Source organism: Convolutriloba macropyga, chromosome 6, assembly GCF_964194025.1.
Source record: "Convolutriloba macropyga chromosome 6, txConMacr16.3, whole genome shotgun sequence".
In the NCBI taxonomy this organism is placed as follows: Eukaryota; Metazoa; Xenacoelomorpha; order Acoela; family Convolutidae; genus Convolutriloba; species Convolutriloba macropyga.
Window position 1 is genome coordinate 19420211 of NC_134473.1, and position 27873 is coordinate 19448083.

The 27873-nt window shown below is 37.5% G+C and overlaps 1 protein-coding gene across 1 annotated transcript; it reads right to left on the bottom strand.

Annotated features, from left to right (window-relative positions):
* Positions 1-4499: 4499 nt before the first annotated feature.
* Positions 4500-27500, bottom strand: LOC142340839 (uncharacterized). The gene is made up of 4 exons (XM_075391581.1): positions 27396-27500; positions 16888-17044; positions 15863-16049; positions 4500-4715 (listed from the first exon to the last, which is right to left on the bottom strand). The coding sequence occupies exons 2-4, from the start codon at positions 17024-17026 to the stop codon at positions 4679-4681; spliced, it is 363 nt and encodes a 120-aa protein (XP_075247696.1). The 5' UTR covers positions 17027-17044; positions 27396-27500; the 3' UTR covers positions 4500-4678.
* Between the last annotated feature and the right edge of the window lie 373 nt (positions 27501-27873).

Genomic DNA, 27873 nt, shown 5'->3' on the forward strand with positions numbered 1-27873 from the left:
TCTTTTGATGATAAGTAATTATTACAAGATTTTATATACTCATATCTTAAAGTTTTTGTGAAGCAAATTTTCTGTATTTGAAAAACTGATAATGTCCTGGTAAAAGATAATCATACTGAGGGCCTCAAAGATTGCCATGTTTAGCAGCACTCTTTTTGCACCATTTTAGCAAAAGGTTTGTTGAATGGTTCACAGTTTAAAAAATAAAGTTGTTTTCTCTAAAAAATTTTTGTGCAAATAATGATACCATAAGTACAATATTTTTCGGCTCTGGTTATAAGGTTATAAACTACTTCATAGAATTCATTATAGCAGCAATTCAGTTTATCTTGGAAGTGTCATGTAGTAGCTTTCGCAAGCGAAGATGAACATCAAAACAAATAAACAACAGCTACCGAGTTTTATATTACCTCAGTTCTGGAAAAAAAATTCAAGTAAATTCGATTTAAATTTTGTTTGTGTGTGTGTGTCAATGTGTTTGTGTGTGCGTGCGTGTGCGTGCGTGTTTGTTTTTTTTAAAATCTCAAACATGTAAATTCGAATAACCCCAAGGTTAAAGATACATGTTGTAATATTATAAATCAAACATACTACATCTTTCCCTTGAATAACTAAACATAATAATCATAATAAAAAACTAAGGATCAGTTTCTAGTTCTCGTGAATTATTTCATAAAAATAAACTTTGAAAGCCTTCAATTTTTTTGTCCATTGGAACTCGTTCGTGTCTTTTTTGCATCTCTTCCTTTATTTCTTTTTTAAATTTTTTCTTTGATTTTTCCTTTCTTAGAGCTCTCGGAAGTTTATTCCATTTCCGAACAAAGTTTCTTGTAATTGAAATTTAGCTCCATTTTGATTTACGTTTTGTTGTGATAGAAAAATCATATGTACGATCATTAACTTTAATTTCAACGTCTCCGATTTTTCTGAATTTTTTTGGTCTTGTATGTTTGTTTGTTGGACAATATCGAAAAATCTATTTAATGAAGTTTTTGCTACTTGAAGTTCTGCGGGAAGTATTTTATTTTCAAGAAGTAGTTTATGAGCACTGTCAAATTTTGTTCGAAAAAAGCAAATTTTATGTCCCATCTAACTTGTTTGTTTATTCTGTCAAGACGGCAAACTTTGAAAAAAAATTGCACTAAATTCAAAATGCGATAAAACAAGTGATCTAAAGAGATTTATTCGAACCTTTAAAGGTATTTGATTGCGTACCAAATAAATTGATCTGATAGCTAAAACCATTTTACTGATCACATTATTAAGTTGTTTTTGGTATGTCAACTCTTTGTCAAGAATAACACGTAAGTATCTGCATTCATCAGTTGGTTTCAATAGGTGACTTTTAAATTCAACGCAAATGACAGTTGATAACTTTTCATTTTTGAAAACCAATTTTTTGTTTTCCCTTCATTTAGAGTTAACTTGTTTTGTTTCATATATTGTTCAGTTTCCATCAATATTTTTTTAGCTTTTGCTTCTAAACACTGTTCATTTTTTTCATGACGTAAGATTGCTGTGTCATCTGCAAATTGTAATACATTCGAACTTTTCCCAATTTCCTCACCGAAGTCATTTACATAAAGTGTGAATACTAGTGGTCCTAGTACAGTACCTTGTGGAACACCATGATTTATAAATATCCAGTCGGATTCAACTATTCCATTTCTAACACGCAGTTTCCTGTTAATTAGAACGAATTCAATAAGACTCTTGCGTTTTCTCCAAAACCATATTTTTTAATTTTTTGAATAAAAATGTCCAAGGATAGAGTTAAAAGCTTTCGCTAAATACAGAAAGATTGTTAAATTTTTATATCTTTTTCATCAGTATAATGATTTATTTTCTCTGTCAGTGCAATTATTGTATTGAGACACAACTTTTGCTTTGGAAACCAAATTCATTTTTGTTAATTATTTTATTCATATCTAAATGTTCCGACACTTGCTCCAAGAGAAGTATTTCAAAACTTTTTGCTAACGTTGGAGTGACCGAAATTGGTCGAAAATTTTCGGGGTTATGCCTGTCTCCTTTCTTATAGATGGGAGTGACATAGGCTTCTTTTAAAATTTCAGGGAATGTGTTTGCGTTCATACACTCATTAATAGCAAAGTGTAAATGGGTTCCAATGGACAACTTACAATCTTTCAGTGCCCAGGATGGTATATACCCTGGTCCAGCTGATTTTTGTGTTGGTAATTTGTCAATAACTTTGTATAGTTCTCTTCTGGTTACCGACCTGAAGTTGAATTCATTTCCCTTAAAATTAAAAGAAGGCAACTTAGGAGCAATTATTTTGCACTTGTAAAGTCCAAGACGGGAAAAACAATTAATCAAACAATTAGCAATGCTTTTTTCATCTGATATTCGTTATAGCCCTCTTCGAGCTTTGCAATTTTTTCTGTCTGTTTATTTGAGTTAATTTTGTTCTTGATAAATTTCCATTGTTCTTTTGAAGTTGGGAGATTCTCGAAAAAATTTTTCGTATAATCGTCAGATGCTTCACGCAATTTTCTATCAACATTGTTTCTAAGTACTTTGTAACTGTTAAAGAGCTCTTGGTTAGAATATTTTTTCCATTCATTGAATACACGATGTTTCTCATTAATGAGACTACGCAGTTCTTTTGATAGCCATTTTTTGTGCTCCTTTTTTATTTTCACTTTTATATTTTTCAAAGGTGCGTGACTATTTAAAACATTTTAGAAAATTTCGATAAATTTATGAAAAATTTCATTTGCTCCAATGGTTTTGTACATTAGTGACCAGTCTTGCAAAGCAATATCACGGTTAAACTTACTTCTTGTGTATCTCTTTTTATCTCGCATTAAATTTTGTGTCTTTTGCTGCTTCCATTCTAATTTCAATGATGATTGATATACAATAGTGAAATGATCATTTTCAAGTACTGACTCTATTATATCTGTTTCGAAGATTTGATTTTTAGAAATAAAGCAGTGGTCGGTTAAAGAAAATTTTTCTCCATTTGTCCATGTTGCATTTGTCCATGTTGCGGCGTGCATGTGTGTGTGTGGGAGTGTGTGTGTCTGCGCGTGTGTGTGTGTGTGTCCATGTGTTTGAGTGTGCTTGCATGTGTGTTTGTGCGTGCGTGTGTGTGTTTGCTGTGCATGTGTGCATGTGTGCCTGCTTTTGTGTGTGCGTGTGTGTGTATGTGAGTATGTTTGCGTGTCTTTTCATGTGTGTGTGTGTGTGTTTATGTGCTTGCGTGTGTGCATTTGTTTATGTGCTTGCGTGTGTGCAAAGTAAAGGTTATTTTACTGTTACTTTTGTCAAAATATTTAATGTAATTTTCCAGGATTTAGGAAACCTCAGGGTTTTCTGATACCTTTTTTCTGATCTGCTATAATAATATTTTAAAAGAGTAATTGAGCTTCTGAAAGCCTTGATACGTTATTGCCTACAACATTTCAATTATAAAATCTTTCTTCGAGAATTTTTGTATCATATTTTCTTAAAGTTCCATTTTGTCCGTCTATCTCCCTCTACTTAACTTTCAGAGGTGCTCAGTACTGAATCAGGAGATTTTTTTCGAAACAATTCAGCACTGATTCAGATGTAAGAAGAAAAAGAACAAATTTAAGGTTTTTAAATTCGGGAATTTTGCAAAGAAGCAATATCAATATGTTTCACTAAAATCTTTGATATTTTGCTCCAAAACCTAATAAAAATGGTTGAATAACTGATGAAAAGTTTTTTCAAGTTTGTCTACAGTGTTGAGAAAAATTTCTGATTTTCATTCTGATTCAGAGTTAATTCAGAATTGCATTCTGAAATTTTCTCTAATTCGGAGAAATTCAGAGAACACTGATTCTGAATTTTTGCTCCGATTCAAAGAGGTTTCAGAATCGAAACAAGAACTATTCTGAAAATCTTTTGAATTATTACTGAAAATTAATATTACTCTGAAAATCTTCTGAATCAGTTCTGATGATGACTGAATGTTAGGCACGAGAATTCTCTAAGTGGAAAAATCCAGAACAAAAATTATATTTATTTAAATTTTATATAAATTATATTTTTATATGCTCTCGACTTTTGAAGATAACTTAAAACTAAAAAAAAATCACCTCAAGTTTCTCTTTTGCAGGAAAAAAGAATGATTTGTGGGCATCACAGAACTTTTATCAACCTCAAGACTCAACTTTTTAACTAGCATCTCTTAATAATCAGTAAACCCTTATCAGGCGTTTAATTTTCAGAATTTAGTAATTCTTGGCGAGCGGTTAGATTGTTCAACAGATTTTTGTGTTTCTTATATCGAGGATTTTGTAGGTCTTCCAGATGAAAAAATTGCATGAGCGTAAATCAGTTTAACAACCAATTACTTTTAGGGGCATTTTAGTAATGCCAATATTTTTGCGTAATATTTATCGATCGGCTGGTTGTATCTACAAAAAAGTGAAGATAGACAGTTAACATTTTTAAATCTAAAGTAAGCAGATTGATGGTTCTTTACATGCACTTTTTATGAGGCGAAATAAATAGGAGAATGAATTAACTCGTTGGGATAATGAAACAATTAAAATCATAAATAACTATAACTCTTAACTATATTTCATTATAACGTATATCTATTGCACTGAACAGGACCGCGAGCGTTGACAAAATGTGAATAAAATGTAGGTTGTTGCGTTTCTTTGAGTGTTGTTTGTTTCTCTCAGTCAAGTGTTGCGTCCCTCGGCACGCATGTTTTTCTAAAACACAATCATTATGGTCGCGTGTTGGAATTTTGAAACTCTAATTGCTCTAAAGTCTGAAAAAAAGCAATTAAAATTTCTGGTAGCTGTTACACTGCGAAACCGGATCAAAGAAATATACTGAATAGTTCAAAACTTTTGAACTTTATAATTCCTTGGATTACATCTATTGTCACATGCATTTTCTACACTCAATCATAAATATTTTGGCTTGATATTAAATATTGCGTGCACAAAGAAACAGAAAACTTTTTGCTCTATAGAATAAATTGCACCTCAAATTGTCATAAAATTTTGCGCGGTATGAAATTAATTATTGTATGGAGTGGATGGTATCGGAAAAAGAATCCAATTTCTGCTGCGTAACTGTGTTTACTTTAATAATAAGTGCGTTTATCTTCAATAACAGTACAAAAAGAGCCATTGAAGCAAAAACAATCTTTGTGATCCGTCAAGCAGTTCAAAACTTCTATCCTTCAAATAAAAAAATACATTCTTTTTGTTTACAGTGCTTGCTGTTGACAAACTGTTGTATGACATCTGAGACAGATCTAACTATAGGATTATCAGAAACCAATGGCGGCCTTCAACTAATCCGACAATTTTAAGAGTGCCAAAATCTCCTTTATTTCCCACTCGATAAATTTTAAGCAAACAAATGTAATTGCGGAATATGGCCATGCCTTAGATGCTCATGAGAGATATTTGAATCTATCACAACTAACTTGTGGTCACTTTGAAAAGTATTTTGGCAAGCATTTATTTGATATTTAATAACTCTTGATTTCAGTGAAGTTAAAATCAATTGCAGTTTCGGCACTCTTATATCATCTCATCTTGCATTTGACAAATTGTGCAAATAGAATTTATCCAAATTGACGCAATTTTGGTTCAACTTTTATGCTAGACAAAGTCCTGTCACTCGAAACATGGACTAAATAATGATATGTTTAGTCATGAATAGTTTTCATCGACAACAAAGAATACTGTGTCAGCTAAATTAAAAAAAAAATCTCACCTTTACGCTGCAACAATTCAATTTGCTACCTTTCAGGCTCCCTTGGTTTTTTGTGGAAAACAGTGAAAATACTTCGTCACACTATCTCATTGACCATTATTCTTATTTCTGGTGGAAATATTATACTTTACGAAAATTGTGGACAAATGTGATAGAAACAAGCCTTCGTTCACTTGTATTGGTGGATAAATTATCCATTGCCACAATTTTCGGCATTCAACTTCCCTAAAAATTTTGTGCTCGATTTTAATTAGCATTTCTTTGAGATTCATCTCAACGAGTTAATTGATCTTGCGATCCACATATAGGCAATGGCAGAATTGTTAATTGTGTTCTTAACCCACAATTAGATTTTCGAGGAGCATTTCTCCGACTAATCACCAGTTAGTTTTTCTCTCATTTTATTCTAATGGACTTGTTATTATTGCGGCTGAGCTTAACAACTCAGAAATCAAAGTGAATAGCGCTTCAAGGCCATTTCAAGCCTTAAAGCTAGAATAGTGTGACAAGCGAAATTTATTGCTACATTCTATCGAAGCCAAACGGATTTGTTAATTTTGTTCAACATTTATATTTAGCAACTATGATTAGTTCACAATCATCATTCATGAAGTCAAACTATAACTTAAACTCGAACTACCTCAACCACCAGCAAAACAATACTACGACTTAACGGTATTGCATCAGATTCTTTGCGATTGGATTGCGAACCAACCTGTTATTGATACAGAATATTCGACAAAACTTCTACATGGTTAACAAATTTCCCATGACATCAAGTTTACACTGAAAAAGTGACGTTATGGAAAAGTGTTCACATTCTGTCAGCATTATTATCTACAACCAATCAACAGTTGAATTTGACATGTAAATCCACGTGACTAGCAGCATAAAAGGAACTTGAAAAACTACCAAAAATCAGTTGAAACTTGCAGTTTTGGTTGTATTAAACTGACATACAGTGCGTATTGAAGCACACTTTCTTGAGCGGTAAATTACTTGTTATTGTGTCTTGTTTCTGTAGATCATATTAGTGATTGTACAGTTTTAACTTTACTTTGACTTGTGAAAAGAGAATTAACTTTGATACTCTCAAAACTTTCTTTCTGAGGAACAAAGTTCCCAAGTAAGAGAAACTTTGTGTAAAGCACAAAGTCAGTTGCCCTTACTGGTTTTAACGAAGCCTACTCTAGTTCAACATTGGTGTTATTGAAACCAATAGAGAGACTTGCTAAAATTAAAATTAGAAAATTTATTGTTGTTGTTCAGTTACATTTACAGTTTTCTGACTGTTTTTGCAATCTTTGAGATAGAATGCTGAAACTTTGCGAGACTATAGCCAAGTGATAGGGCTACAACTTGTCGGTATTAGAATTCCAAATTTCGGTTTTTAAGTTCAGTCATTAACAAAAACTCAACAAAAATTTGATAGTTTCAATTTCAATTATTTTGTTATTCTGAGAGAAACAAGTTTGTTATACAGCAAAGCTGAGCAATTAGTTATTGAGACTAATTGAGCATCAAGCAAAGCAACGCTAATCTACAGTATAGCGGATAATACAGTTCACAAAAGTTAACTGCAAAAACACAATATCCGGACAGATTTGAAACCGCTGAAACGAACTGGGCGGTGTAAAGTTTTCCTTGACTTTGATAGGAGAGCAGCCGTTACATTTGGTCCGCCCACCCGGACAGTGGAAGACAAACTGCTGTCCAACCTGATGAAGAGATTGCCGAAGGCAACCCCAAAAGAGAATCAAACAAATCAACAGCAACAGGCCAGTGAGGCGAACAGAAGAGTGCAATTCACAAAACACGTTGAAGAATTGACCTCTTTTAAACGGAACAAGCAAAGCAAACAGCAACCAGGCAATTCGAGCACAACCAGCAGAGAGGAGCTTCAATCAACAGCTCACAGGTACGACAAGAGATTCCGAGACTTAGTGGAAGAAGTCAACACTAAAAGAAGTCTTGGCTACAAAATAATTGAAGATTCAGATCGACCCAACAAATTAAAGGTCCTCTATCAACAGACTGTCCACCTCCTAGAGGAAGAAATACCCAAGCAACTGCAGCGTCAAAACAAGCTTGTGCCCTACCAAGCAAATTTCGTTGAAGAACATCTGAAAGAAGCAAGGAAGTGCAAAGCAAGTTTGGACTATCATTGGCTTTCATATATAAGCAAAGGCACGCAACCAGAAATGAATGCAGAGCAAAACAACGCAACCCAAGCTGTGAATGACAGCGAGAGCCACAACAACTACCCAACGGACAGCCCAGTTGTTCAAACAGTGCAAAATGGAGCAACAGCAAGTGGCCAAGAGACGGAGAATGTTTCGGAAACATCTTCAGCAAAGCAAAGGCGAGAGGAAAGGATGAAGAAATTCGATATCGAATTCGAAACCAAGATGCAAATGGAACAAGCACGGTTCGAGCGGAGGAAGCTAGAGCTAGAAATGCAAATGAAGGAACTGGAAACCAAGCATCAACTGCTGGAGGAAGAGCGTGAGCTAGAGCGCAAAGTGTAGAGAACAGCATTAGAGAACGATGATACTCGTTCCCAATCAACTGGTGCTCGAGACAAATCGCCTTTCAACTGGACCCCCAAGAAAAGAGATGTCTCTGACTGGGCCAGCAGAATCGACAACCTTCTAACACCAGAACGACAAACAGCTCACTTCGAAGTAACCCCTGAAGTGAACAGGCATAGTCACTTCTCACGATATCGCAGTTCACGAGTCCGATCCTCAAGTGTTGAAGACCGAGACGTTTCCCCCAGAGCTGGTCTAATACGATACAACACTGGCTATTCAGGTAGTAGTAGCCTACCAAAGCTGAAGTTGAATAACTTCGACGGGAACCCTCTCGAATGGCCAGAGTGGTCTAGTATGTTCATTGCTACAGTGGATCAACGACCAATACCAGACTCAGAGAAGATGAGCCATCTGAAGACTCTACTGACAGGCAAGGCAAGGCCAGCAATCTCTGGAATGGGCTATTCTGGACAGTTCTATGGTGCTGCTTGGAGTATTCTGGAGAGGAAATTTGGGAGGCCTCATGTGATCATTGATGCACAACTGGAGAGCCTTCGCAAAGCAAGTCAGGTGAAACCTCACGACTCAACAGGTCTGATCAGTTTCTCAGTTATTGTTTCGAACTTTGTGAATGTGCTCAAAGAGTACAAGCAGATTGGTGATCTGCAATCAAGCTCGACACTGTATATGGCAGTAGATAAACTACCTCAAGTTCTCAAAGAGAAGTTGTGGTTCTATGTTGATGATAAAGATGAAGATTGGCCTGATCTGATTATGTTTGAAAAATGGCTATCAAGGATAGCATTCGTGCACGAAGGGTTTTCAGCTTTCAAGGGAGAGCGAAGAGAAGAAGACCGAAGAAGCACAAATAGAGACAAGCGGTTCTAGAAAACGTCGAACTTCAGCGCAAATTCCAACGTTAAAGAAACGAAGCCCACGCAAAGTGATCACTGCCCGCTAGCTGATGGCACTCATAAAAAATGGAACTGTCCACTATTCAGGAATATGAATGTGAATGATCGGTACGCAGCAGTGAGAAAGCAACGCTTATGTTACGGATGTCTAGGCAAAGGACATGCAATCAAAGATTGTAAAGTCAATGCGTGCGGCATCAATGGATGCATCAAGAAGCACAACCGATTGCTACACTCATAAAACCAAATGGATGAGGGCAATCATGCAGTCAACGTAAGCGCAGCAACAATCAACCAGAGTAACGAAGTTACTAGCTTTCTTCAGATAGTTCCTGTCTCAATACAGAGCGGTGGCAACAGGCTGAACACATATGCTTTCCTCGATAGTGGATCAACGGTTTAATTCATCGATCAAAGTGTGCAAGAGAAGTTACGGGCCCAAGGCAACGATGTGACGCTCAACATAGCTGGCATACACGGAACGAAGGATCTGAAGACAGAAAAGGTTCCTCTAAAAATAAAGGGAGTACATTCAAAGGTGCATTCAATCGAAGCGTTTGCACACCCGTCAATCTCCTTGGGAAACACAAACTACAACTACAACAAGCTGAAGCAAAGCTTCAACCACTTGAGTGTTTTACCCAACAAAAGCTTCAACTTGATGGAAGTTGGCATCATCCTTGGTCAAGATGCTTATGAGCTACAACGACCATTGGACAATAAGATAGGAACACGAAGTGAACCTTTCGCCGTTCTAACAGAACTAGGATGGGTAGTCAGTGGACCCATGACGGGCAAAAGAAGACAAAATGTTTGTCATTTCGCCTTCACTGAAGATGTGAAAGTGGCTGAGAATATCCAAACCTGGTGGGACATAGAAACCTATGCTTTCAAAATCAACGTCGTCAGTCAGTCAAAGAAAGAACTGCAGGCACAAAAGATGCTAGAGAGTACGACAAAGTTCACAGGCGAGCGGTACGAAGTGGGAATGCTGTGGAGTGAACCAGAGCCAAACCTACCGAACAACTACAGCTCAGCCTTGGGTCAGCTTTACTCACTGGAGCGAAGATTCCAAAGAGACCCAAACCTGAAGAATTTGTATCAACAGTCAATAGATACAGACGTAGAAAAAGGATTCGTAAAGATATTGGACGAGTCCGAAATGAAAGGCAACTTCGGGAAAGAATGGTATTTGCCACACCATCCAGTGCTAAACCCGAACAAGCCTGGCAAAGTAAGACGTGTTTGCAATGCTGCCTCAAAGTACAAAGAAGTATGCCTAAATGATAAGCTACTAGCAGGACCTGATCTGCTACATGGGTTGATTGGAAAAATATTCAGATTCCGTGAGGGACCAATAGCCCTAACAGCCGACATCGAATCGATGTTTCTACAAGTGCAAGTTCCTGAACAGGATAGAAGTTGCTTGAGGTTTTTATGGCGTCCAAGAACTAACGAACCTGTTCAGATATACGAATATCAGCGTCACGTATTTGGAGCTAAGAGTTCTCCAACTTGCGCGAACTATGCTCTCAAGCGAGTGGGACTGGACAACGAAAAAGAGTATCCAATAGCAACCAAGGCAATACAAAACAACTTCTACATGGATGATTTCATCAAATCAATAGAAACCCCGGAAGAAGCCATTGAAGTCTTCAACCAACTACAACCTCTTCTCTCACAACATGGATTTGAACTGAAGAAGTGGATAAGCAACAATGATGCAGTCACCGAAGCAATCCCGGAAGACTTGAAGTCAATCAGCAACACAAAGCAAGTCGAAGTGGAACCCAGTACGGAGGGATCTTCAGTGCTAGGACTACAATGAACCGTTACTGATGACAGTCTTCAAGTATGCAGAGGTACAAACAAGGAAGTTGAAGCACCTATAACCCAAAGGAAGATTCTGTCACTGGTATCTTCAGTATTCGACCCGATCGGATTGTTTGCTCCGTTCAGTGTTCATATGAGACGACTTCTGAAAGGCATCTGGACTAAGAATGGACAACATTGGGACAACGAAGTGGAGCCTAGTGAAGAAGAAGAATTCCTGAGATGGAAAGAACAACTTCCAATAGTGGCTGAAACAAGCATCGATAGAAGATACTTCAACAGAGAGAGGGATAAAACCGAACTTCATGTGTTTGCTGACGCATCTGACACGATGTGTGCAGTAGCCTATCTACGTTCACAACCAAAAGAATACTCAGCTGACTTAGCATTTGTCATTGGAAAATGCAGAGTGGCATCGATGAGGCATCTTTCAATACCACGATTGGAGTTGCAAGCGGCAGTCATGGCAGTGAGGTTGAAAGAACGGATAGTCAAGGAACATGAAATGAAGATAAATAGTTGCAGTTTTTGGTCAGACTCAACTACAGTATTGCAGTGGATACACAGTTCCCATCGTAAACGACAAGTGTTTGTGGCCAATCGAGTAGCTGAGATACTAGATACAACTGATGTTTCACAGTGGAAACATGTGAGCGGTATCAACAACCCAGCGGACATTGGCACCAGAGCAATCAACATTGAAGAACTCAAGAGAAGTGAGTGGCTCACTGGGCCGGCCTGGTTGAAACAACCAGAAAGCGAGTGGCCAGAGCAAGTGAACCTAATCTTTGCATCAGATGAAGAGAATATACCCTCATCAGTATTCATGACACAGGCTGAAGAGAAGAAAGCTGTTATTCAGTGGGAACGATTCAGTAACTTCAACAGACTAGTAAATACAGTGGCATACGTACAGCGAGCATTGAACAAACACAAACCAGCAAAGCTTGTAGTCAGCATTGAAGAAAGAGAAAAAGCAAAAGCAACAATCTTCAAGTTACTACAGCAAGAACAGTTTGGTGAAGAGATGAAATCTCTCAAAGCTGAAAAGGAAATTCTAAAAGGCGGTAAAATCCTACAGTTCTCACCCTTCCTAGATGAAGAAGGACTTATTTGAGCCAAAGGCAGAATAGGCAAGAACCAATTGGACTTCGATGCAAAGCATCCAATATTGCTACATTGGAAACATCATGCAGTTGAACTATTCTTGCGAAACGAGCACAAGAACAATCAACATGAAGGCACTGAGCGTGTAAGAAACATTGTTCAGCAGAAGATTTGGATCCTAGGCATACGGAACGCCTTAAGATCAATCAAGAACAAGTGCGTTACCTGCAGAAAAGGCAGAGCACAAACGATAGCACCAGTCATGGCAGATCTACCCGAAGAGCGGTTAGATGCTTCAACAGCCTTTACAAATGTTGGAGTTGACTATTTTGGCCCTTTCATTGTGAAGATTGGGCGAAGAAACGAAAAGCGATGATGTTGTCTCTTTACTTGTCTAACTATGAGAGCGGTGCATATAGAAGTGGTACCCAAGTTGGACACAGACAGTTGTCTCAATGCAATAATGAGATTTATTGCCCGAAGAGGTAAACCAACTACAATCATCAGTGACAACGGGACAAACTTTGTTGGAGCTGAAAGAGAGTTTGCGGAGTACGTTGCGGCATGGAACAAAGAAGGGATTGTAGAACATCTAAGTCAACGGGGGATCAGTTTGAAGTTCAACCCACCCGCAGCACCTCACTTTGGAGGAGTATGGGAGCGGTTGGTGAGAAGTTGCAAGAAAGCAATGTATGCAGTGTTGGGAAACAGATCAGTCACCGAGGACGTTCTTTCAACAACGATGTGCATCGTTGAGCAGACTTTGAACGCGAGACCTTTGACTCCAGTCAGTTCAGATGTTAATGACTTGGAAGCATTGACTCCCAATCATTTCTTGCTTGGCAACAAGAACGTTTGCTTACCCTATCTACCATGCGCGGAAGAATTTGCTGATCATCGAAAGCTCTTTCGACAAACTCAAGCCTATGCAAATCTCATTTGGGACAGATTTCGTAAAGAATATCTGCCAACTCTGAATAATCGGCAAAAATGGCGATCTACGGCAAACGAAACCCTTAAAGAAGGCGATCTCGTTTGGTTGGTCGAAGACAGCAATAAGCGTGGATATTACAACCTAGGTCGAGTTACGGAGACCATCGATGGGTCTGACGGTGTGATTCGATCAGCTATAGTTCGAACGAACGACGGAGTGTACAAGAGACCAGTAGTGAAGCTCGCCCAAGTACTACCTGGAAAAGATGTTTTCGCGATGGAAAACAGGGCCGGCGATATTGCGGCTGAGCTTAACAACTCAGAAATCAAAGTGAATAGCGTTTCAAGGCCATTTCAAGCCTTAAAGCTAGAATAGTGTGACAAGCGAAATTTATTGCTACATTCTATCGAAGCCGAACGGATTTGTTAATTTTGTTCAACATTTATATTTAGCAACTATGAGTAGTTCACAATCGTCATTCATGAAGTCAAACTATAACTCAAACTTGAACTACCTCAACCACCAGCAAAACAATACTACAACTTAACGGTATTGCATCAGATTCTTTGCGATTGGATTGCGAATCAACCTGTTATTGATACAGAATATTCGACAAAACTTCTACATGGTTAACAAATTTCCCATGACATCAAATTTACACTGAAAAAGTGACGTTATGGAAAAGTGTTCACTTTCTTTCGACATTATTATCTACAACCAATCAACAGTTGAATTTGACATGTAAATCCACGTGACTAGCAGCATAAAAGGAGCTTGAAAAAGTACCAAAAATCAGTTGAAACTTGCAATTTTGGTTGTATTAAACTGACATACAGTGCGTATTGAGGCACACTTTCTTGAGCGGTAAATTACTTGTTATCGTGTCTTGTTTCTGTAGATCATATTAGTGATTTTACAGTTTTAACTTTACTTTGACTTGTGAAAAGAGAATTAACTTTGATATTCTCAAAACTTTCTTTCTGAGGAACAAAGTTCCCAAGTAAGAGAAACTTTGTGCAAAACACAAAGTCAGTTGCTCTTACTGGTTTTAACGAAGCCTACTCTAGTTCAACATTGGTGTTATTGAAACCAATAGAGAGACTTGCTAAAATTAAAATTAGAAAATTTATTGTTGTTGTTCAGTTACATTTACAGTTTTCTGACTGTTTTTGCAATCTTTGAGATAAAATGCTGAAACTTTGCGAGACTATAGCCAAGTTATAGGGCTACAACTTGTCGGTATTAGAATTCCAAATTTCGGTTTATAAGTTCAGTCATTAACAAAAACTCAACAAAAATTTGATAGTTTCAATTTCAATTATTTTGTTATTCTGAGAGAAACAAGTTTGTTATACAGCAAAGCTGAGCAATTAGTTATTGAGACTAATTGAGCAACAAGCAATGCAACGCTAATCTACAGTATAGCGGATAATACAGTTCACAAAAGTTAACTGCAAAAACACAATATCCGGACAGATTTGAAACCGCTGAAACGAACTGGGCGGTGTAAAGTTTTCCTTGACTTTGATAGGAGAGCAGCCGTTACAGTTATTATCTATAGCACTTGGTAACAGGAGAGATCAGTGACGGTGTAGACAATTGTGACGGAGATTTGGACAACATGGAGAAACTTTTCTTGCTGTTTTCCAAACTTGCACGAACTAAGGCATCGTGGCAAAATGTAGCAAATTTTTTAAGCAAATTTGAGCTTAAATTGCTTTGTAAGTAAAATTTCCACATATGCTTACAACCCTAATTTTAAAACATGACTGCAAACAACAGTAACATTTGTGAGTAATCTGGAGTGAGCAAATGCAATTTTTGCGACTACGATGAATAAATTACAAACGAGAAAAAGTACTCAATTTAATGAATGAAAATCGCTACGGAGCTGATTGCGAGTTAAACTGGTTTTTTCAAAACTTTATCACGAGCAACCTCGTATTTTCTCTACAATCATCATTGATATGCCACTTTTAGGTCACTGAATTTTTTGCTGGTCCAATCATTGCACGCTGCTGTTAGTATTTTTGGTCATTTGATTTTTTCTTTCAGGAAACTGAATTAATATTTTGCAGATATGAGCCAAATTCAGAAGTCAATTTCCATTTCAACAGTTCAATAATTCAGTAAAGGTATTACAAGAGAATTCGGACTAGCTATTTACCTTCATAGTATGCGCTTATAACTTAAATCGTCGTCACATAATCTCATTTATCGTCATTCTTATTTCCGGTGGAAATACTATACTTTGCGTAAACCGTGGAAAATGTGATAGAAAAAAAAGACTTCGTTCACTTGTATTGGTGGATAACCTATCCATTATCCACAATTTTTGGCACTCAATTTGCCGAAAACTTTAGTGTTCGAATTTTATTAATAACTCTTTGAGATCCAACTCAGCGAATTATTGGATCTTGCGATCCACATATAGGTAGTTTTTCTACTGCAGTCCCACGCTTACATCGTTTCACCCTCCTTGACAGCCCAACTCTTACGTGATTTTAACCCCCCCCCCCCACCCTTGGATGCCCATTGCAGCGCAAAGAAAAGAAATGAAAGAGTTTTGAGCTGCATAACGGACTATAATTCATTAGAAAAATTTTCAGCAGACAAAATACAGGCCATTTTTTACTCCGACTTCGTTCTTGAAAGTGTACATATAAAAGTTTTACTAATTTTACTGTCCTATCGACTCTCCCATTGCAAACTCTTATTGCTACCTACGTCTTTTGGGCTGAAAAAGCCTATCTGATACATAAAATTTGCTCAGAACTTGTTTTTACAAGAATAATTGTTCATACGATTGGTGGTGGCAAGTGAGCTTTCTCTGACACGGAGCACATCCACCTGACATTTTGATAGCAGAACTGCCGGCTATGATCTCAATGGCACCCCCGTAGTTGTCTGGATCAGATCCCATATCATCTGGGTCAAAGAGACATTGTTCACCCTCTTGACTCTCTCTGTCGCATACGTTGGTGGAAAAGCCTGAAATATTCGAAGTTTTGTACACGCATTTTTAGGGTCTTTCCCATTATAGCCCCCCCCCCCAGCTTAGTGGTCAGATAGCCTATACCCTCATTATGGTAATTATACCATAATGATGGGGCTATAATTTGTTGGTGGGCTATGAAGGGAAGACCACATTTTTTCTCACCAAAATTTCGTTCATCTTTCTTGTTCATTCATCATAAATTACGTCATAATCATAATTCTCAGCAAATTTCCAGAAGAGCTGTAGGGTGTAACAGCTAGCTCGCTATTGGTTTTCAAAAGATACTATATTTGACGCTATCGTCAAAAACTAATTCCGTTCGGTGCGAATCAGCCGTTTTTGAGATTGCATGCCTAAATTCAACTAACAGACCAATATCTTAAACTTTTTCCTTATCATTCCCCTTGATGGAGACCGGAGGGTGATCTAATAACATATCATCGTCCAAAAGATTGTTATTCTTGAGAGATTAACATCTATCTTGTGAAATGATACCTTGGTAGATTAAGGTCAACGAAGAAAAAATCACGCCAAAGGTGTTTTAATTAAACTAATGCATGAAATTTTTCTGGTCTATGAAATCGCTTTTGATCCATCTAAAAGAACAGTCAGAGAATTGGAACTCGGAATTCAATTCGGCCAATTGATGTGACGTGAATTGATGTGTGCTATTCCTATCTATTTAATTATTGTTGTTATCAATTCAAAAATGACTTTTCTGTTTATTATTCATTTACTACATACACTACCTGCATGATGTGTTTATATATCATTTCAGGAATTAACGTGTTATTTTTTACTGGGGTCTTCTTTTGAAGCAGAAGCACTAACTTTGCATGTATCTACAGCAGTGATTCTCTGCGCACTGTGAAATGTTGTTGCAGTGTGTTCCCCTTTCCCCCCTCTTCACTCCCCCATCTCCCACTCTCTTACACTTCCCGAAGTAACACACGCCATCGTCATTCTCCATTCCATTTCCACAGCATTCCTGTTCAATTCCGTTTCCCGTTACCAGGGCATAAATTATTCTAGTTTGTTTGTTGAGTTTATGAAGATTTTCCTATTTTTATGATTTTTACTGCCCGATAAAGCTGCTTGAAGTTTCAAGAGCTGTTCGCATTTCCGCGGTGCAAAATGAACCGGGTATGCGCCCTCACTAATACCCTTAATTGGCACCCTTGTATTCGATTAGAAGACACTATCCACTACTATTACACTGAAACTTCACTGATGCACAACTTCACTTCAAGGTTGCAGTTTTCCACCACTGTTTCACTAAACCATCATGCATTCATCCAAGTTTTCATTGAGATCATTGAGAAATGATTTTGAAATTATTCCATCTTTATCGCTAACATATCAATAAAAATTTTCCGATGATAGAAAAGTCCAACTTTTAGAAATGTGAGGCTAACTTCCACAATTAAATAGTTATCAAAAACTATAATGGAAATGTAAAACTATTCAAGTGTAATTTTTTTTAAATCTCAAACATGTAAATTCGAATAACCCCAAGGTTAAAGTTACATGTTGTAATATTATAAATCAAACATACTACATCTTTCCCTTGAATAACTACACATAATAACAATAAAAAACTAAGGTTCAGTTTCTAGTTATCGTGAATTATTTTTAAAAAATAAACTTTTAAAGCCTTCATTTTTTTGTCCATTGGAACTCGTTCGTGTCTTTTTTGCATCTCTTCCTTTAATTCTTTTTTAAAATTTTTCATTGACTTTTCCTGTCTTAGAGATCTTGGAAGTTTATTCCATTTCCGAACAAAGTTTCTTATAATTGAATTTTGACTCCATTTTGATTTTGTGAGAGAAAAAATCATTTGTACGATTATTCAATTTAATTTCAACGTCACAGATTATTCTGTTTTTTCTGTGGTCTTGTATGTTTGTTTGTTGGACAATATCGAAAAGTCTATTTAATGAAGTTTTTGCTATTTGAATTCCTGCGGGAAGTATTTTATTTTCAAGAAGTAGCTTATGCGCACTGTCATATTTTGTTCGAAAAAGCAAAATTTTTGTGATATATCGAGAAGTAGCACACTTAGCAACTTAAGTTAAAACTTCGACATTTAAAGAAAACTTTCTTACCTGATGTTTGGTGAAGTGAAATTGAATAATGGGTTCTAGTTTGAACCGAATCGTCGATTCAAATTTGTTCACACCACAAGGCTATCAATGTACATAAACCATAAATTTGTGAGATGGATTCGACCTTCCCACCACCAAACACGATCGGCAACCAACTCTCCGACCCTCCCAGTAGATAGCAATGACATGTTCTCAGGTAGGGAGAACAATGTGTTAAGTGCAAACAACAGAGAGGAAAGAAGATAAAGTCAACAACGACGGTACGATCGTGGACATACAGGTAACAAATCTCTTTCTTAGTATATGCCGCCAGGACGCACTTCTTAAACTTAGGAGCCTTATGAGCCCTAAAAAATTGTTAGACACTCCTTTTAATCCTTTTAAAGAGATCAGACTAGCTATTCAAAACTGTATTTCACCTAAGGAGAGAGTAGTAACCGCAGAAAGGGCTAAATTTCTGTCCGGTGTCCAAGGTATTGGAGAACCTGACGACGATTTTTTAGCGCGTCACGTTATTGTGACTTCGAAAAACTTAAAACAGTAACCAACCCTGAAGAGGAGTTGGTGGAATTAAAATTTATCATAGGTTGAGAGACCATGAGGCCAAATTAAGACTATTAGACGGCATTAAAACTAAGCCAACGATGTCTCTGTCTGAAATGACAGAAAGTTTACAGTTCAGAAGTCAAGCAATGGCTTTTGCGAGTTCCTCAACAGGTAATAGATCATTTGTAAAAAAAGAAGAAGTGGGATACAACTTCTAAAAGACCTTCAGAAAACCTAGTACAAAGTTCACTGGTAATAAAGGCAATGGTAACTTGTGTAATAGATGAGGAGGTAAGCCAAACAACAGCAAGCCGTGTCCGGCCTTAAACAAGAATTGTAACACCTGTGAAAAGGTGGGGCACTTTTCAAAAATGTGCAGAAGTAAAACCCAGCCTAAGTCAGGTAAGTCTGACCAGCACAACAACTTCTGCGAGGAAGAAGATAAGTTGCCTGGTCAAACATCGTCCGAAATGGAGATGGGAATGTACTATACGCGGGAAAACGTTTTTAACATGTCGGTGACATGGAGTACATTACAGTAAAAGACCATAAAATAAAAATGCAAGTTGATACCGGTGCTGATAGCACCGTGATATCATCCTTAATCTGGACTGAGCTTGGTAAACCTCAGTTAAATGGGAAAGTCAGACGTCTTGAGGCCTATGATGGTCATCAACTGACGCTTCTGGGATACCTAACATGTGATGTTGAGTGGAACGGAAGCACGTACAGGCAACAACAACTAGCAGTTGTGCAATCCGACAAAAAATTTGGGCTACTTGGGAGAGAAATACTACCCCAAGAAGGCATAAATGCAGTGAGTGATGAAAGACTACCTGCAGTCAAAGGATACAAAGCGCATCTGAAACTCATACCGGGATCACAGCCAATGTTCTGCAAAGCCAGAAAGATACCTCTACCTCTCCAAGACAGGGTCAAAGAGAAGCTTGAGACAATGGTACGACAGGGCATCCTGGGGCATCCTGGGGATACAAATGCATCACCAGTAGTGTGGCAGCGGAAGAAAAATGGAGCTCTGAGACTATGCGTGGACCTCAAAGTTCACATCAATTGCAAAGTTATGGACGAGGACTATCCAATCCAAGACATGGAGACCATTTTCCATAATCTCCATGGGGCCTCTTACTTTGGAAAAATTGACTTATCAGATGCATACTATCAAATTGAGCTGGACGAGGATGCAAAAGAAATATGCACAATCAACACATCGCAAGGATTGTTCAAGATGTGCAGGCTTCCTCAGGGCCTAAAGAACTCTTCATCAATCTTCCAGAATTGCATTGAGTCAACTCTCAAAGGAATCAAGGGTGTGGTCATATTCCAAGACGACGTTCTGGTATATGGAACAACAAAGGATCAATGCGAGAAACGAATGCTTGCAGTCAAGAGTCGGCTACGTGAAAAAATTCACCATCAATGAGAAGAAATCCAACTCAAAACCAGTTTCAAGCGTAAGTTTTCTTGGTTACTCTGTTTCCAAAGAAGGAATAGCACCCGATCCTAAACATGTTGAGAAAATCAAAAAAGCAAAACCGCCATCAAATATGAAACAACTTGAGTCCTTTGTCGGCTTAGCAATTTTTTATGGGCGAATGATACCGGATTTTGCAACCAAAATGCTACCCTTAAACAAAATTCGAAAAGAAGAATTCAGATGGGACACGGAAGAGCAAAATGCTTTTGAAAACATCAAAAACGAGTTATGTGCTAACCCTCTTGTACAGCCTTACAGCTTAACGAAGGAAGCAACCGTGACAACAGACGCCTCAGAGAAAGCTATAGGTGGGATACTCTCACAAGAAGGACATCCTGTGATCTACGTATCGAGGAAGTTGTCATAAGCCGAGCAAAATTACTCCAATATTGAGCGAGAGGCACTTGCAATCGTCTTTGTGGTCACAAGATTGAAACAATTCCTACTCGGAAGAAGGTTCACTCTACAGACTGACCAAAAACCTCTCAAACATCTCTTCGCCCCAGACGAAGAAATTTCCAAAACAGCATCAGCAAGAATCACAAGATGGGCGATATCGCTGATGGGATTTGACTTCGAATTGAAATATACACCCGGAGAACAGATCCCCCACGCTGATGCTCTGAGCAGACTAGATTTTGATGATGACGATGACAATGATCGAGTCTGCTTTGCTCTTGACAATATCTACTTCGTCCAATCCGACCTGGTGACCAAGTCAGACATCAAAACTGAGCTGGGATCGAATCGACTCTTTCAAGATGTCATCAAACGATTAAAAAGTGGCATCTGGAAACAGTGCTCAGAAGCAGAGAAAGGATTTGAACAACAGAAAGACGCCTTGACCATTCACAATGGAATGATCTTTCGAGGAGTTGTGCCTTTCATTCCACCAAAACTAAGACCCATGGTGATGACCAATGCTCATGAGACTCACCCAGTCAAAAATGCAACTGAAACAGCAGCTCGAACGATGGCTTGGTGGCCCGGCATCAGTCAAGATATTCTTCGATATGTTAGTAAATGTAAGGAATGCCAAGAAAACAGGCCTAGCCTGGAGAAAACAGTATCTACTTGGCCGGAAGCTGAAGTTTAGGAAAGACTCCACATGGACTGGGGCTACGTTAAGGATCAAGGTAATATCTTAGTGATAGTAGACGCGGGATCAGGTTGGATAGAAGCCTTTCCTGCGGGAAATAGAACCTCACAAACAGTGAAGGTGTACTTGAGTCAAATCTTTGCAAGATTTGGGATACCAAGAACATTAGTATCAGACAATGGTCCTGAGTTTGGTTTGTGAGCAGTGACCTAAAGCAATGGTGTGAATCACTTGGGATTAAAAGGATGGAATCTCCCATCTACCATCCAAGAGCAAATGGGATTGCTGAACGAGCGGTCCAAACAGTGAAACGGGCTATTCAAGCCTGGAGTCCAAATTTGAATGTGTCATTTGGCGCTTTCCTACAGCGGGCTTCGATGCCACATCGGAACACTTCCAAGACGAAGACGCGAGGTAAAACTCCTGTAGAACTGCTACTGGGACGCAAAATAAGACATCCAGCAGTCACTGATTTTGATCTGTGTGAACGAGTCCTCTTCAAACCGACGAAGAGTTCACCAACGGTTCCAGCTACTTTCATTATCCGTAAAGGAATGAACACTTCGTTCATCCAGCCGGAGAATTCAAACAAGACAGTTCTTGTTAGTGACAACCCAATTGCACGGTTGGATCCTGACGACATCAAGACTGAGTCTACTGACTCACAGTCTGAGAGCAGTAGGGACGACATACACGTGGCATCACCCAACTCTACTGAAGAAACCTCAGTAGTTGAAGGGGAACAACCTTCAGTGGCCACGAGAACTTCAAGCAGAAATAAAAAACAACCAGAAAGATTTGAAGAAGCTATTCCTACAAACTTGTTTAAAAAAGGAGGGAGGATGTGATATATCGAGATGTAACGAACTTAGCAACTTAAGTTTAAACTTCGACATATGAAGAAAACTTTCTTACCTGATGTTTGGTGAAGTGAAATTGAATAATGGGTTCTAATTTGAACCGAATCGTCGATTCAAATTTGTTCACACCCCAAGGCTATCAATGTACATAAACCATAAATTTGTGAGATGGATTCGACCTTCCCACCACCAAACACGATCGGCAACCAACTCTCCGACCCTCCAGTAGATAGCAATGACATGTTCTCAGGTAGGGAGAACAATGTGTTAAGTGCAAACAACTGCACTAGTACTTGTCATATACGGCAAGGCGAAAAACACATATCAGGGGGTGTAAATTATCACATATCAGTTTATCTATATCTAGACGGATCAGTATATTTTCATACTGATACGGATTATAAATACCTGTAAAATTTTGAACATTTAAGCCATTTCGAATTCAATTATTAAAATAATAAAATTCTTGTTACTCGTGCTCGAGACCACGGATTTTTTTATGGCCAATCTAATTTGTTTGTTTATTCTGTCAATTGATTAGGACGGCAAACTTTGAAAAAATATTGCACTATATTCTTAATGCGTTAAAACAAGTGATCGAAAGAGATTTCTTCGAGCCTTTAAAGGTGTTTGATTGCTTACCAAATAAATTGATCTGATTGCTAAAGCCATTTTACAGATCACATTATTAAGTTGTGTTTGGTAGGTCAACTTTTTCTCAAGAATAACACCTAGGAGTCTGCATTCATCAATTGGTTTCAATGAATGACTTTTAAATTCAACGCAATTGACAGCTGGTCTCTTTTCAATTTTGAAAACCATTATTTTTGTTTTCCCTTAATTTAGAGTTAACTTTTTTTGTTTCATATATTGTTCAGTTTCCATCAATATCTTTTTAGCCTTTGCTTTTAAGCTTTGTTCATTTTTTTCATGACATAAAATTGCTGTGTCATCTGCAAATTGTAAAACATTCGTACTTTTCCCTAATTCCTCACCGAAGTCAATTTCAAAAAGTATGAATGCTAGTGGTCCTAGTACAGTGCCTTGTGGAATGCCATGATTAATAATTGTCCAGTCAGATTCAACTATTCCGTTTCTAACACACTGTTTCCTGTTAATCAGAAACGAATTCAATAAGACTCCTGCATTTTCTCAAAAACGATGTTTTTCAATTTTTTGAATGAAAATGTCCAAGGATATTGAGCTAAAAGCTTTCGCTAAGTACAAAAAGATTGTTAAGACTATATCTTTTTCTTCAACATAAGGATTTATTTTCTCTGTCAGTGCAATTATTGTATTAAGACACGACTTTTGTTTTTGTATACCAAATTGATTTTTGTTAATTATTTTATTCATATCTAAATGTCCGACATTTGCTCCAAGAGAAGTCTTTCAAAAAATTTTGCTGATGTTATGTTGTAACTGAAATTGGTCGATAGTGTTCAGGGTTATGCCCGCGATTTTCTTATAGATGGGAGTGGCATAGGCTTCTTTTAAAATTTCAGGGAATGTGTTTGCGTTTATACACTCATTAATAGCAAAGTGTAAATGGGTTCCAATGGACAACTTACAATCTTTCAGTGCCCAGGATGGTATATACCCTGGTCCAGCTGATTTTTGTGTTGGTAATTTGTCAATAACTTTGTATAGTTCTCTTCTGGTTACCGACCTGAAGTTGAATTCATTTCCCTTAAAATTAAAAGAAGGCAACTTAGGAGCAATTATTTTGCACTTGTAAAGTCCAAGACGGGCAAAGCAATTAATCAAACAGTTAGCAATGCTTTTTTCATCCGATATTACGTTATGGCCATCTTTCAGCTTTGGAATATTTTCTGTCTGTTTATTTGAGTTGATTTTTTTCTTGGTAATTTTCTATTGTTCTTTTGAAGTTGGGAGATTCTCGCAAAATTGTTTTGTATAATCGTTAGATGCTTTACGTAATTTTCTCTTAACATTGTTTCTAAGTACTTTGTAACTGTCAAAGAGCTCTTGATTAGAATCTTTTTTCCATTCATTGAATGAACGATGCTTTTCATTAATGAGACTACGCAGTTCTTTTGATAGCCATTTTTTGTGCTTCCTTTTTCGTTTTCACTTCTATTTTTTCAAAGGTGCGTGAATATTTAATACGTTTTGGAAAATTTCAGTAAATTTATGAAAATTTCCATTTGCTCCAATGTTTTTGTACATTAGTGACCAGTCTTGCAATGCAATATCACGGTTAAACTTACTTCTTGTGTATCTTCTTTTATCTCGCATTAAATATTCCGTCTTTTGCTGCTTCCATTCTAATTTCAATTATGATTGATATACAATAGTGAAATGATCATTTTCAAGTATTGACTCTGTTATATCTGTTTCGAATATTTGATCTTTAGAAATAAAGCAGTGGTCGAATAAAGAAAATTTTTCGCCATTTGTCCATGTTGCTTTTTTTGTGTTCACGCACTGAAGCCCGCTATCTGCAATGAAGTTGTTTAGTAATTGTTTCCCTGTTTCTTTAAGTATATTTATGTAAATTTGCCGACCAATTACCTGAAAATTATACAATTTGCATTATAACCAGCCTATGTAAGCTAAGCCATCTTTAGTGCTAAAACTTCAATTCAAAAGCATTCATTTTAGGGCCGCTAATGATTGATTGCAATTTTCTTTTTTTTACCTTGAAATTATAAAGGTTTTAAAGTTTAAAAGAGTTTCCAAAGTTGAGGTATTTGCGTTTCATTAAAATACTTTGAGTACTTACTATACTGCCATAATGGGAGGGAACTTTCTATCACATAGAATTGGGAGGAGCTGTCTATCAAATAGAATAGGGAGAGGCTGTCTATCACATCTGAAATGACAAACTTAGGTACCAACCCCAAGACAACGAGGACTTTCCAAGCCACAGAAATCCCAGGTTGGAAATAAACAGCAATCTTCTGTTCCCTTGAGAATTTCTAGTACGAGAAGTGGCGGGAGGGGCTGTCAATCACATCCGAGGTTAGACCGAGGTAAAACTCACATGTAGTAATTACATACAAAAATATATTCACATGTTCATTTAATTGTCTTCTAATTTAATAGCAAGAGTTCTCCTGCCTTTCCTGGTTTGCTTATATTGGTCACGAGAGAAAGGCTTATGGAAAACCAAACTGAAGTACTCGCTGATTATTAGATTGATTTCTTTTTTAAAATTTTGCCTTCCTTCCTTGGTATCGAACGCATCACACCCTATTAATGCAAACAATTCAGTGTGGACATATCAATTTTAATAGAATTCCTATCGGTATACTGTGATGTCGATTGCCAAACTTAACTGTCAATTAGCGACACTAAGTCTTCATGTGACATCGGTGAGCAAAGCTCCAAGTTCTGCGTTGAGAATACCACAATCGTGGCACATTACAAAATTTTTCTCGCAATTCTAAATTTTCATTCGAAAAATTTTGAACTGATATTACACTTGGGAATCAACTTGCCAAGTGTAATATCACTTTTCAAAATCAGTTCTGAATCACTACAATATCAATTGTATTAGTAATACAATTGATATTGTAGTGATTCAGAACTGATTTGTGAAGAAAGACTTTATACGTGCCCAGTACTGATTCGTACTTGGAGTTTGGTACGGGTAGTGCAACGTGTCAACACAAAAACAATACAAAAAATTAAAAAAGATGTAGCCGATGAGACAAGTTGTGCCGATAAAATGGAAAGTTTCACATAAAAACAATACCTAACACGAGAAATTGATCGCTAGAATTTGTAGCGTCAAGCTTTATTTGGAGGACCCACAGTGTGCTCCATGAGATTTTTGGGTGGCTGTATTGAAACTGCAAAATTTGTATACCTTTTCAGATGGAATGTACCGTCAGAAGAGATGAACAAAATTATCCGCCGCTTTGATTCTTCATAGAGAACAATGCTTGAAAATATGTCTGAGTGTATAGTGTCTGACGAGTCATGAAGCAGCCATGTCGCCCAATCAGTAAAGCTGACACGACAGAAAAAAGCAGGCAGTGGACCAAGTAAAGGCGACTTACGTTGGCTTCAAAGCGCAGCCAGCTAAATGATAGCGCAGTCAGCAGTCTACTGTTTGGTTGAAAACATCACTGGAGTCCATACAAAAGAGTCCTAGCCATAGACATACAGAAGAAAAACAATATATTAAAGGTCGAGGAGTTGAGCGAATTTGGTTGTCTCCAAATAGACCCAACACAAATATAAAGAATCTAGTGATGTTTGGCCTACAGGACCGTTCTCAACAGTCAAACGTCCACGAGTGGGAGAACTCGTCTACTGTTGCTATCGTCGCCTCAATAAGGAAAATAGTAAACAGTGGCACCATTCCCTGCTTTTGGTCTGCGTTTTTTGTCCAATGAGTTTCCAGCAGTCCTAAAACCATTTCTGCATGAATAATGAACGGAAATACTATTTATTGCGGGTCAGGTATTCTGATTATTTGTGGTGACCGTGCTGTTTTGGTTCATGACTGTGGCATGTCACTTTTATCCACGCCATCATTGTTGCCCGGAGTTATTAACTGTGATAGCTCACAACTTTTCAATTAGACCGAAAGGGAATAAACACTAACTGGCGATTTTTTTCAGAAAAGTCCCTCCTAATTCTAACTGTGGTTTAAGAAGACAATTAACTGTTTTGCAACTATACTCATATCACAAAAGCAATTAAATCTTTTAATTAGATCTTAAATAATTACTAAAGAAAATCGAGTAAAAATATTTTTGAGGAACAGCTAATTCAAAATTGAGGAAGTGGGGTTTGCCTTTATGCCCCCAGAATTAGCATTTTGAACTTTTGCTACATAATATTTTTCCTACCCAATTGCTACAAATTATTGATAACTTTTTTGTTTTATCTGCACTTAATTTATTGATAGCCTTGTTATTAAAGTGAGACTGGACCTTAGTTATAGAGAAAAGTAGTAAGTGGTCCTCAGTTGCAGGTCCCCAAGTTTTAAAATAATATCTGTGACTCATACTTCCCTCTGATATGAAATCAGTCTGATTACCTACAGCTCAGCCAACGATTAAATATGAAGGACAAGCTTTCTGCTTTTTGTTTTTTTTCAAGCTCTTAGCTATTTGCAGCAAAATTGTACTAGCCGGTTTCAATCGGACAGAGAAAAATGAGCATGGTTTTATAGATCATTTCTCTATGTAGATCCTATTTGATTTCTGGGGGGCGTTTCGCTCCTGGTAACTAATAAAGGAAACAAAATTGGATGCCTTGTTGGTTAGGCACTGTTGGTTCTTCTTTTTGCAAATAGTGCACTCCCTTAGCACACCCTCATTCGGACAGTAGAAACCTGAAGTGCACGGGTTGGAACTGCCGCATTCCTAAACAAAAAGAGGAAACTTTTTTATTACAAAACATTGGAAAACGTGGTAGTCCTGTCCTAATATACACACTTCATCTTTACTGTAACTTGATGGAACTGTGGCTCTAGTTGGACAACAAAAAAGAAGAAGATGGTAATGAGATATAAAACCCATTGGACATCAATATTCATATGTTCATGGATGTGCATGTATTTGGGCAGATTGGTAACTAATAGTTAACTTTTATCATTTGTCAAGCATAAACAAAACAGCTAATGTTTTAATGTTGATGAGCGACTCAATATTGAATATTTAAGGACTGTCGTAAAATTGTGAGCTTATTTACACCAACCCATGAACTCACAATTAGACATCAACGTACAGG